Genomic DNA, 12,308 nt, shown 5'->3' with positions numbered 1-12,308 from the left:
TCTGCAAGGATAGCTCACTAATGAATCCTGCCTCCTGGAATTCATGCCCTCTGTTTTCTTCTCCTTGAAAATGCACTGTGCCTGTATAACCAGGAGGATGCAGCAGAAGTGACACATTAGTACTTGCAAGACTAGATTTAAGAATTCTTGCAGCTTTTGCTTGTCTTGGAAAATTGCTCTGGGGAAAAAAACACTGCCGTTTTAGCTTAGTTTCTCTGAGACCCTCATGCTCTGCAGAAGCCCACCCTAGCCCAGTTTCTTTCACCAGTCCCCACTCAGCAGGCTGTCCCAGTCCAGGTGCCCAGACCCAGTGACATCTGACAGGCACCACTCCAAGTAAGGGCCACTCAGCTATGCTCAGTCAACCCTCAGAACCATGAGAGATAATGATAATTCACTGCTGTGTTGAGACACCATATTTGAGGTAGTTTATTATGCAACAGCAGAAAACCTAACACAGTGAACTTTCAATCTTATTTTCAGTATAGTTTCATCATGAAGAGTACTTATGGTGCCTTCTATATGTTGTTAAGTTGTATATTGGGTAATTCACAACATACAAATTAAATCAACTTTGAATAGCTTTTCTTTAGTCATCCTAAGTGAGTATAAATTTATTGGACTTGGGATGTATACATACAGAGCCTAGGAATTATACTTTGTGTAAAAATCTATACTACCTTTGTTTTTTGTTACTCTAAGTACTTCTGTAAAATTTTTCTTGGCAATGACAAGGAGAGGGGTGTTAATGCTTTTGTTAATGCATTGTCACAGTCTAGGAAAATCTAAGTCTTTGCCTGATGGGGTCACATCTCTATACCCAGGAATCTGATGAAAGCTAGAAGGCCTGCACCTGCTCTGCTCCTAATAACATGTTCGAACACATGGAGGGACAGAATGTTGCAACTAGTGTTGGGGTTTCATTGAGGCACTGAAGCCCATGTGTGAACTAAGTGCTCTGTTTTAGGGCACTATTGTTCCTCAAGTAGTGTTGCAGAGTGTACATATAGACTCTGTATATCTGTGTTTATTATATCAAAAATGAATTATTTGATTATTCTAATACTGGTTTATTTTATCAACTCCATAACTTTAAATTTTATATTACAAAGTTAATACTTTGTCAAACCAGTTATCTGAATTAAAATTTCACTGATTTAAAACTTCACAACTGATTAAGTGGGAAAGTGTGATGAAATACAGTGATGCCTCATTTCAAATAGCTGCTTAATTAGTCAATGAGCTAGGGTAGATACAGCTTGGACCTAACAGCCTGGCTCTCCAGATGTGAAATATGCTCCGAGACATCCAGACATTGGATGAGTAATCCTTGGCTATTATAATAGTATGTGTGTTCTGAAATGGATTTCTTCTTAGTTATAGCTCTGAATCCTGTTGGCTTTATTAAGGTATTTCTGGAGACACTGAGACTATTTGAACTAAATTAATTAAGGAAACAGTGCACCCTTGTGATAAAATTTGATCTTGAAAATGCATGGTTTTGAAGACCAATCTATGTTTTGAAGAAATATCAAAAGCTTTTGGGGGACTGGGATTGTGGCTCAGCGGTAGAGCGCTCATCTGGCACAGGTGGGACCCAGGTTCGATTCATTCTCTCTCTCTCTCTCTCTCTCTCTCTCTCTCTCTCAAAAAACAAAAAGCAAAAACAAACTTTTGGGTTGAGATTTGGGGAGAGGGCTAATATCCCAGGAAATTTATTTTTTATTGTCATAATTACTTTGCTTTTTAATAATTTGTGATCCTTTCTGTATTTCATATTTGAAGTAGGTGAAAAATCAGAAGTGTGATGTAGAATTTTTCTTAAATATTTGTTAATTTGGTCTTCTTTAACCTATTCAAAAGATGTATGCTGACATAAACTATACATTATTTATATTCTGTAAACATATACAACAAAGTAAAATTCAAAAATGTTAAAGCATTGATTACTGAAAACCATTATGTATAGACTGTTCAGTCCAACGTCTGCCATTTGGTGGCTTTGGGGAGAAAAAGCAGTCTCTTTGGCTTCTCTAGACTAATTCACACTGTGTAAAAGAATTTCTGTAAAAGAATTCCATGCCATCCTTTCTTTCCTGTCATCAATATGAATTCTATCATTGTAAAGTTAGAATATGTAACTAAATGTGGAATATCATTCTGAGTTTGTGTAAAATAAGAGTAAACACTTTAAGACAACCAACCACAATGACTTTTAATATAATCAGAGGCAGTTAATATTTGTTGACTGACTTTATTGTCTACATGGCTATATATTAGATAATATGCTATAAAATTAAGAAGTACTTGCCCCCTGAGAACCTATGATTCTCAGTCAATCATATAAAACATATAGATAATAGTTAAGAACTCTAGTTCTTATATTTTAGAGCAATAATTTCTTTCTTGTTTTTTTTTTGGGGGGGGGACCAGAGATTTAACTTAGGGGCACTCAGCCACTGAGCCACATCCCCAACCCTATTTTGTATTTTATTTAGAAATAGGATCTCACTGAGTTGCTCATCGCCTTGCTTTTTCTGAGTCTAGCTTTGAACTTGCAGTCCTCCTGCCTCAGCCTTCCAAGCTGGTGGGATTACAGGCATAGCCCTAGCGCCTAGCTTAGAGCAATAATTCTTAATCACAATGTCATATTAGAAATACTTGGATAGCTTTTTAAAAAGCAACAATATTGTGGTCCTACCAAGACCAACTAAATCAGGATCTTTAGGGAAGGATCCAAGTACGTGAATTAAATCACAGAGATAGAAGACAGATACTGTTAAAAGGTAAATTTTATAAATTATGTTTTTCAATAAATTATATATTTCATTTCTCCAGTTCAACCATTATATTTGACATATAAATTTTTACTTTATATATTCGAGATTTCTTTATTGACAAATAAAATATTAGATTGATATAAATCATGTAGAAACATAAACAGGAAATATTTTAATATTAAATTTTAATTTCATTATTTTCCCCCATAAACAAAAGAAATTTGTGTCTTTAATTCTTGAAAAAACATTTCAGTCTTAGTCAGGAAAAAATTTTACTTTTTATTAGAAAATTGGATCATCCTTACAGTAAGCATATTTAAATAATTCATAGCTAAACACTTTATCTGTTTACTAGCATATTCTTATATAACTGGGAAATGCTGTAAATATTTAAATCTCCTAAATGATATTCTGTAGTGGAAATAGTGGCAGACCTTAGCTGGATGCTGACAGTGGAGATGTTAGCATCCCAGCATCTCTACTCCTTTGGACCACAGTTTTGAAAACAAGCAGATTACAGGAAAAGCAGTGGTACAGTTAGCAAGAAAAATGCTTCCTTATTCAGTGAGGACAGAAATGGTGATGTGGTATTATCAAAATAAGGAAGTATTTATAATATCTAATATCCAATTTAATGTTCTCTTTTTTTTAAACCACCAGAGGTCCCTAAATCCTGTATGACTGATGCTGGGCATTTTATGTACACATCAGACTTCTGCAACATTTTGATGTTATTTCCATGACAGTGTAATAACCAAATTTCTAACATAAGAGAGCTAAACCCTTTTTTTCTTTAGAACCAGCTTTTAAAACAATTATATTTAATCTCATTGGGACACACAAAAAAAATACCAGCATCTGAGGATATAAGAGGCGTGGAAAGGCCAGGAAAATGAGTTACATAAAAAGGCCATGAAGTAGAATGCCTTTTGGAGGTTAAGTGAAAACACAGGCTACTTTGTGAATTAAGAACAAACAACACCATTTCTTTCCTCCTTAGGTCTAAATTCTATCTTGTCTAATCAGTATTTATCTGTTGGTATCATAATTAAACATTTTTGATAGGAGTGCAATAATGAAAGGGTATTTTTGGTGATTTTGATAGTATATGAATAGTATAATTTTTGTCACTGTTGGAGTATGTATTACAAATCATATAATTACTTTGAATATAAATAAGTGTTCGTATGTCTGCTCCTGACTAATTCAGGGAGTCATGCATTGAATGCCTGTTCCATGCAAGCAGAAAAATGTATGCCTTACCTATAAGACTTTCCAGTGTCTTTGGAGAAAATATTTAATAAAAATTATAATTCAGTTAGTATATTTAACTTTTTTCCCTTTCATTTACTAGCTTTATTTATTTTTTTAAAAAAGATGAATGTGTACTTGTGTAACTACATCTCTTAAACCTTAATAGTTTGAGGTTACAAAGGGACAAAAACATATCTGCCAGTGACAGCCAGTGATTTTTTTTGTAGTAGCAGCTCCTAATCTACCATTGGTATCTATTTGTACTGTCCTCTTCAGCGTCTTGTGAACAAAATAAAGACAATTCCAATATTACTTCAGAGTATAATTTTCTAATTAGATTATTATGTTTTCATCTTTTAAATTAGGTCTATTAAGAGATATAAAATTAATCTAGGTAAGAAATTTAAATTAAGTGTATATGCTTCATTTTATTCATTTAGAAATGTTAACAGTTGCTCCCCCCCCCCCGGTACTGGATTGAACCCAAGGGCACTCTTCCACTGAGCTTCATACCCAGCCCTTTTTTATTTTTCATTTTGAGACAGGTCTCACTAAGTTGCACAGGTTGACTTCTAACTTGTGAGCGAGATTCCTGCCTTAGCCTCCCCAGTAGCTGGGATTACAGGTGTGTGGCACCATGCTCAGCCAATTTGCTTTTCAATGGTAATTTATATTTTGATCACTAGATGGCACTAAGCACATATAGCTTAGAAAAAACGTAACAGTAAACAGTTGTTTTCTGAGTACACAAGTGTTAAAGTCTATAAATATATTTGTCATTACACACTATAATTTTTTTATTTTTTATTTTTTGGTAGATGGACACAGTGGCTTTATTTTGTTTATTTATTTTTGTGTGGTGCTGAGGATCAAACCCAGTGCCTCACACATGCTAGGCAAGCACTCTACTACTGAGCCACAGCCACAGCCCTCCCACTATAAATTTTTGTTATTCAACATATAAAATTCCTTTTGCTACCAAATCTGTTTTTTTGAGTAAAATAATTTCACATATGACTCTCTTAGGTATAATAAATTCTTTGATTACTTTGATAATCACCTACTCATCAAACTGTTCTCAGCCATTTCATTTTAACATATTCTTCTTAAGTTGGCCTTTTCTTAATGCCTTTTTTTTTTCTGCTGAAAGCAAAATATATTTTAACTTTTGTAAGGGCCATTACAGGGTTTCCGGAAAATTAGGAGAGCCTAGAGAATTTCTCACAAATGTACCTGTAAAAATGTAGGACAGAATACAGGAGGGCACAAACTGGTTTTGTTCTTAGACTTCTGATATTTGAATATTATTCTCATATTGTTATATTTGCCTGTTTGTTAAGGTGGGTTTTTGGGGGGAGGGTGGGAGTTCTGGTTATAATATTCTTTCAATGTATTATTTTCTTAATCAAGATGTTTTAGGCTACAAATAGTTGGTGTATTAAATTGAGAGGTTTCACATGGCCAGAAACCATCCCCAGAGGTTGAGTGGTACTTCCAGTGGTAGTTGGTTCAGTGGCTTAATTTGAGACCCACAATATCAACAGAGCCCAGGTTGCCATTCATATTTCTACTCTGTCATCCCTGGTATGGTGGACTTGTACATTGTGTTGAAAATAGCTGTTGGTAGATAAGTAGAACTTAAAATTGTAACAAAAATCCAGTCCTAGAAGAGGGAGATTCACCCGTGTATTGGTAATGTATATTACTCCAGGGGCCACCCAAAAGTGTTCTGCTCTTATTAGCCATGCTTGGGTCCCCTTTACCTTCTCAAACAATTTGCTGGTGGGCAAAAGGAGTTACCATTATGAGTATAGACTGATAGAGACCCAGATCCTCCCTGGGCACACACACACAGCCCTGAGAGGAGGAGGAAACCTCAAACAAACCTGAGCACTCTCTAGCAAAGAAGAGGGGGAATATACTTGGGTAGGCAGGCCACAAATTATTTACTATCTCTGCTTTTTTCTTTTTTCTTATTTATTTCACTTAGAGACCCTTCTGTCCTGACATTCTTGTAATATAACCTTCTTTTCCATTATTTCACGTGTACCACACTGTTAAGGTTGCAGGTGTAGTCCATGTGTACTTATTACAGTATGTCATTCAGTACAAGCACGTTCACCCATTGTTTTATCACTTCCTGTGTCCTTTTCCTAGCAGTTAAAGAAAGTAAGAACTTGGATTCTCTTTCTCTGCTTATTAGTACTATCATGCTCAAAGAACAGTGTTTCTAAAATACCATGTGAATCTAGAAGCATCTCAACCAAATCTGAACTCATCTGCTGTATGCACAGCTTTTGAGGCACTGGGTCAAGTACTAGGGATGGTCTAACCACGACACCTAGAGATATTGCCTCCATCTGTCCACTTTAGAGCCTAGCCTAAAACGGTAGACTTATGAGAGACCCAGCAGGGCAGAGCCAGCGGTCCCAGTTCAGTGACTCAAATCTTTCAGTAGTCTCCATCAGCTCTAGGCCTTCTGGCTTTCTCTGGCTTATTTGGTCCAGTTTTTTTTTTTTTTTTTTTTTTTTTTTTTTTTTTTTTTTTTTCCATTTGACATCACAGTGCCTCTCAGTGGCTATAAATTGTCTCTCATGTGTGGTAAGTGTTCCATCAGAAAAATTAAAACAAAAACAAACCTACTGTGCCTCTGAGAAAGAATATTTATTAATCAATTGGTGTCCAAATACCAATTGGAAATGTTGATGATATTGTATTCACTGTTTCAACAGTTTATTCTCATCTAATATTCAACCAATATGATCAACTGACATTATCAACCATCTTTTTTTTTGGTACCAGGGATTGAACCCAGGGGTGCTTAATCAGTGAGTCATATCCCCAGCCCTGTTTATTTTTATTTTGAAACAGGGTCTCACTAACTTGTTTAGGAACTCACTAAGTTGCTGAGGCTGGTTTTCAACCATCATTTTTGAAAGTAAAGAACAAAAAAACACTTTTAGAAAGTAGTTAGTATTGGCATTATTGCTAGAGTGTTTGAATCTAGTCTTTATTCTTCTAATTTTATAGTTTTGAAAGAGTTTAGTTTGAGAATATGCTTAGTCAAAATATTTTTAAAAAGAAATCTTGGTGTTTTTATTTTTCAGAAAACTCTGGACTATATTTTCCAGAAATAAAGAGAGATCCAGGCAAATATTTACACAGTTGTCCTGAATCTGTAAGAAAATGGCTTCGACAGCTAAAGAATGCTGGAAAAATTCTTTTGTTAATTACCAGTTCTCACAGTGATTACTGTAGACTTCTCTGCGAATATATCCTTGGGTAAGTAAGTAATGAGTCATTCCACTTTCATTGTCTTATAAAATTGATAGCAAACCAGACCAGTGTCTTTTTAAAAGAGCTGGACTATACCCATATTATTATATTAAATATTAAATAGTGCTGAGTGACAAGTATAATTTTTTTCTCATAACATACCTCAATATTTGTTGATAGCAACCCACCCTTGATGCATTTTAGCAAAGTGATATTAACTGGGGCCAGTATATACTTTTAGCTAACATATGATCTGGGCTTTAGAGTTTGGGGAAGGTCCTTTGGTCTTCCCTGCATTTCATTTCTCAACTTTGGATGATTACTGAGAGACTTTGAGTTGTAGAATACACCCTTGACATTTTCCTGGAGTACAGCCCCTCTGTCTCCATTTCAGTGTGGAGCCATATACCATTTACCACTGCCAGGGATGGAAGTGATACCCGTGAAAATCAAGGCAGTATAAATGCAGTAGACTTTAAAATAAAACAGATGCGGGTTCAAGCCCTGCTTTGCAACTGACTGTGTGACCTGGAGCAGGATTTTGTAACCACTTTTAAGTCATAATTTTGTCATTTTAAAAATGGGACAATAATACCTCCTAGGTGTGAGGGGATGTTTAAATAGCATACTACAGGATAATTATTAGGCAGAGTAGTTGGTAAAGTTTCAATAATTGTTAATACTTAATTTATTGTTATTCTTGTAAGAAAAATAAAACAAAAAGGAAATATCCCAGAGCTTGATTCTACAGTGGCCTGTTAGATTTCCCCTAAAGTCTCCTCAAATTTCAGCCCACAGAATTGCTGTGTGTGGAGCAAGTTTTAGCCTCCAAGCTGACTCCATCAACATTTTTTAGTCTCAGAATTTCCGTGTTCAGTGTGTTCTGTGGTGTACTTATCTGCAAGTAGATCTGCTTTCTGAAATATATGCAGGCTGAGATCCTTTAATTGAATTGAGGCTGAAGTCCTGGAGGCCTTGTAAGGTGCCTCCTGGGAAGACATTTGCTGCTCTGGTAGCGAGACTTGCTTCAGAATAAACAGTCAGGACTTATAACTCCTTTTTCACTAGCACAGACAACCCAAATTTTTCTTCTCATCTTTATTTCTATTTATCACAGTTTGGGGTTGTAAAAATATTCTGGAATATTGGGGAAATATTATTTCTCCAATGTCAGGGAGAAGAACTTTTTTCCTTTGCCATTCCAAATAATCCTTAATATAATATAATACTAAATACATATTTAAAGTCACTAATTGTTGCTTCTAAAAATTTCTATATTATAAGCCTACACTGATTTTCAAAATAAAATATCTTCTTCATGGTTTGAGTACTCTGAGAAATGTCACTGGATTTTCTATAATGCTAGTTTCTTTAAGACCCATATAATAAACAAAATTATTTCAGTCCCCAAATTTTAAAATGTCTTTCCCAGTTTCTAGCTCTTAGAAGCTATTGAATTTACCGTGTAGTATTACCATCAGGAGAAAGCCAGCTCCATGCCTAGAGTCAATTTTTAGGGCCCGGTTAAACATCTATAGGGGATGTACCAGGGATTGAACCCAGGGGTGCTTTACCACTGAGTCACATCTCTAGTTCTTTTTATTTTTTATTTTGAGATAGGGTATAAGTTGCTTAGTGCCTCTCTAAATTGCTGAGGCTGGCTTCAGACTTGCAATCCTCCTGCCTCAGCCTCCTGGGCCACTGGGATTACAGGCATAAAAGTTGACCAAAAGATAAGAAATGATGCAGTGATAAATAGATGGGCTGAGGTTAAGTTCTGATTTCTATGCACCTTTTCTAATTTCTTAAAATAAGTTAATGAAAACTTTGCTTTGTAGGAATGATTTTGAAGACCTTTTTGACATTGTGATTACGAATGCATTGAAGCCTGGTTTCTTCTCCCATTCACCAAGTCAGAGGCCTTTCCGCACACTCAGTAAGTTATGTTTTGTTCCTTTCCTCTTCTGTATACCTGCTGACTAACAACCAGATGCAGATTACTGTGTCAGATGTAATACCAAGTCTTCTTTTCCCTCTTTGGGGAGAGAGAAGGTAATAAACCTATGTTTGTATTTAACTTTACCACTTACTCATTTGTTTACATGTTATTGTCTCCTTGATTTTAAAAATGATGGTCAAGGGTTTCACCTTAATTTTTAGGGTCCGGTTAAACATCTCAATAAATATTGGAAAGAATTAATTATAATAAGTCAGAATGGATTATTTTTTAGAACAAAAGTGCTTGCAGAATCCCTGAGGATCATAAAAACACAGTATTCTCTCTGGGGAAAGGACAGGATATTCAAGGAAGAGTAGTTAAAATTGTCATACTTGTAGCCAGGCACGGTGATGTATGCCTGAAGTCCCAGGGACGCCAGGAGGCTGAGACAGGAGGATCGCAAGTTTAAGGCCAGCCTCAGTAACTTAGGCCCTAAGCAATTTAGTGAGAACTTGTCTCAAGATAAAAAATAAAAAGCCTGGGGATATGGTTCAGTGGTTAAGCACCCCTGGGTTCAATCTTTGTGCCCTCCCACCACAAAAAAAAAATTGTCATACAGGTAAAGAGGCTGATAAAGGAGGTTGAATGAAAAGAACAAACAAAATTTGCAGTTAAAAAGGAATGATAACAGCAGAGTGAGAAACTCATGATAGGTGCTCTCCAAACATTCTTGAATAAATATGTAAGTGAATAAAAGCAGAACCTGATCAGAGATAGAGGAGTTAGAGGCTTGGGGGAATGAAAGACAGGAAGCTTAGTTGTTATGTCTGGTGTCTTTTGTATATGTCAGTTAAACCCAGTATTATATTAACATTTGAGGCTCATTCAGAAATTCTCTTAGGAGGGCTGGAGTTGTAGCTCAGTGGTAGAGTGCTTGCCTGGCATGTGTATGGCACTAGGTTTGCTCTTCAACACCACATACAAATAAATAAAAGAAAGGTAGTGTTTCCATCTACTAAGTAAGTGTGTGTGTGTGTGTGTGTGTGTGAGAGAGAGAGAGAGAGAGAGAGAGAGAGAGAGAGAGAGGAGAGAGGGAGAGAGAGAGAAATTCTCTTAGGAGATATCTAAAGAAGCCCAGGAATGCTTGGAAGTTGAAACACAGTAAATGGTTATAAATACATATAAATGTATATAAAATCCTTAACAAATAAATTTTTAGACCTGTGTAGAGATCTGTTTAAAATCATATAAAAATGAAGATGTATGTATAAAATACGCAAAATACATAAAAGCACAAATGTTTAACTTTTGTTCATATACTTGGCATTATATAAACAACCTAGGCTGTGTTGGAGTGATCTGTAATACACATTTCTCTTTACTTTCCCCTGTTTATGTTCTATACTATTTTGAAAAGAAATTTAAAATCCCTCAAAGAAGTATTCACATGAGTCACATACACTCAGTGTTGTTATTTAACAAACCAATACAAGAGTATTTACTTGGAACTGCTACTCTGCTATTCCAAAGCCTGTTCAGTGCCACTGGGTTGACAGTAGCTCAGTACTCTCTCAGTAGTGGCTCATGAACAGTAAAAGCCAAGTTAGGTTTAGTGTAGCAAGTGTCAAGTATGAGGGACCCTCAGTGAACTACGTGCGTGTGGAAGCACATAACACCTCAGCAAGTGTGAGGGAAAACTACAGACTCTGGTTATTGTTGTGAAGGTAAAAACTACCTGATGAGTTTAATGGTTGACCAGTGAAGGTGTGTCCAAAAAGATGAGGTAAGGTGATGTTCAAGGTGATAAAGGAGGCAAGTAACAAGAAGAGCAGAGGAAGGGGGATCCTGGCAGTGGAACAAACAAATGCACAGGCCTACTAGGAGAATAGTTTTGTTGTATTCCAGTGACAAAGAGGCAGCATGTCATTCTGGCACACAGTTATAGGAAGGGAGATGATGATATTAAGGAGGCAGGCAGCCTCAGAGGCTATGGAAGCAATCTGTAGCTACTCAGTTGTTTGAGGCAGGAGAGTGATAAGATGTCACTTTGGCTGCTGGATGGAGAATCTGTTGGTTGCCAGGAAAGATGGAGAGAAAGAGAAAGACAAAGCAATTACAGTGTCCCAGGTGAGATTGTGGTGGTTTAGCTTGGGACAGCAAAATTTATTTTTTTTTAATTTGAATTCCACTTTCTTTAAATGTAATTTGTATCTTATTAATTTACTGACAAGTAAAATTTGCATAGTTACGATGGGCAGCATGATGTTTTGACATATGTATGTATTGTGAAATGGCTAAATCAAGCTATTTAACAATATGCATTAGCCCACACACTTACCATTTTTTGTGTGTGATAAGAACACTTAAAATCTATTCTCTTAGTAATTTTCAAATATAGAATACATTGTTATAAACTAATGATGTACCTTAACTATCTTGAACTTTTCCCTGCCATCTAACTGAAATTTTGTGTCTTTTTGACCACATTTCTGCAGCCCTACCACTTCCCTACCTCTAGTGACCACTGTTTTTGCTATTTCTATAAATTCAGCTTTTTTATATTCCATGTGTGAGATTATATAGTATTTGTCTTTCTGTGTTTGGCTTATTCCACTTAACAAGATGTTCTACCAGTTTATTTGTGTTTTCACACACACAAAAAAAAACAAGATTTCTTTTTATTTTTTAAAGCCAAATAGTATTTCATTATGTATACAGTTGATCCTCTGCATGTTCAGATATAACCATTTGCAGATGAAAAATATTCAAAAACATTGCATCTGTACAGATAATGCAGATTTTTGTCATTGCCTAAAAAATACAGGATAACAACTATTCATATAGCATTTACATTTATTAGATGTTATAAATAAACCAGAGGTGATTTTAAATATATGGGAACATGTGCATAGGTTATATGCAAATACGCCATTTTTATAGAAGGAACTTCTGTGGGTGGTCCTGGGACCAGTCCTCCATTAAACTGAGGGATGACTGTCTGTACCACATCTTCTTTATTCTTTAGTCCACTTGAGAGACATTTAGGTTGACTTTATGTC

The 12,308-nt window shown here is 35.8% G+C and overlaps 1 protein-coding gene across 3 annotated transcripts in view; it reads left to right on the top strand.

The window, feature by feature from the left end:
* Nt5dc1 (5'-nucleotidase domain containing 1) overlaps positions 1 to 12,308 on the top strand; it is a 124,478-nt gene that overhangs the window by 92,896 nt on the left and 19,274 nt on the right. For all 3 annotated transcript variants that reach the window (XR_013344138.1, XM_077801674.1, XM_077801673.1), the window contains exons 7-8: positions 7,142 to 7,316; positions 9,149 to 9,246. Coding sequence is in view for 2 of the 3 variants with exons in the window: in XM_077801674.1 (XP_077657800.1) it covers positions 7,142 to 7,316; positions 9,149 to 9,246 (273 nt within the window). In the remaining variant the exon portion in view is untranslated. The remainder of the gene's footprint in view (positions 1 to 7,141; positions 7,317 to 9,148; positions 9,247 to 12,308) is intronic.

The sequence above is a fragment of the Urocitellus parryii genome, chromosome 8, assembly GCF_045843805.1.
Source record: "Urocitellus parryii isolate mUroPar1 chromosome 8, mUroPar1.hap1, whole genome shotgun sequence".
Classification (NCBI taxonomy): Eukaryota; Metazoa; Chordata; class Mammalia; order Rodentia; family Sciuridae; genus Urocitellus; species Urocitellus parryii.
This window is presented reverse-complemented; position numbering and strand designations above follow the sequence as displayed.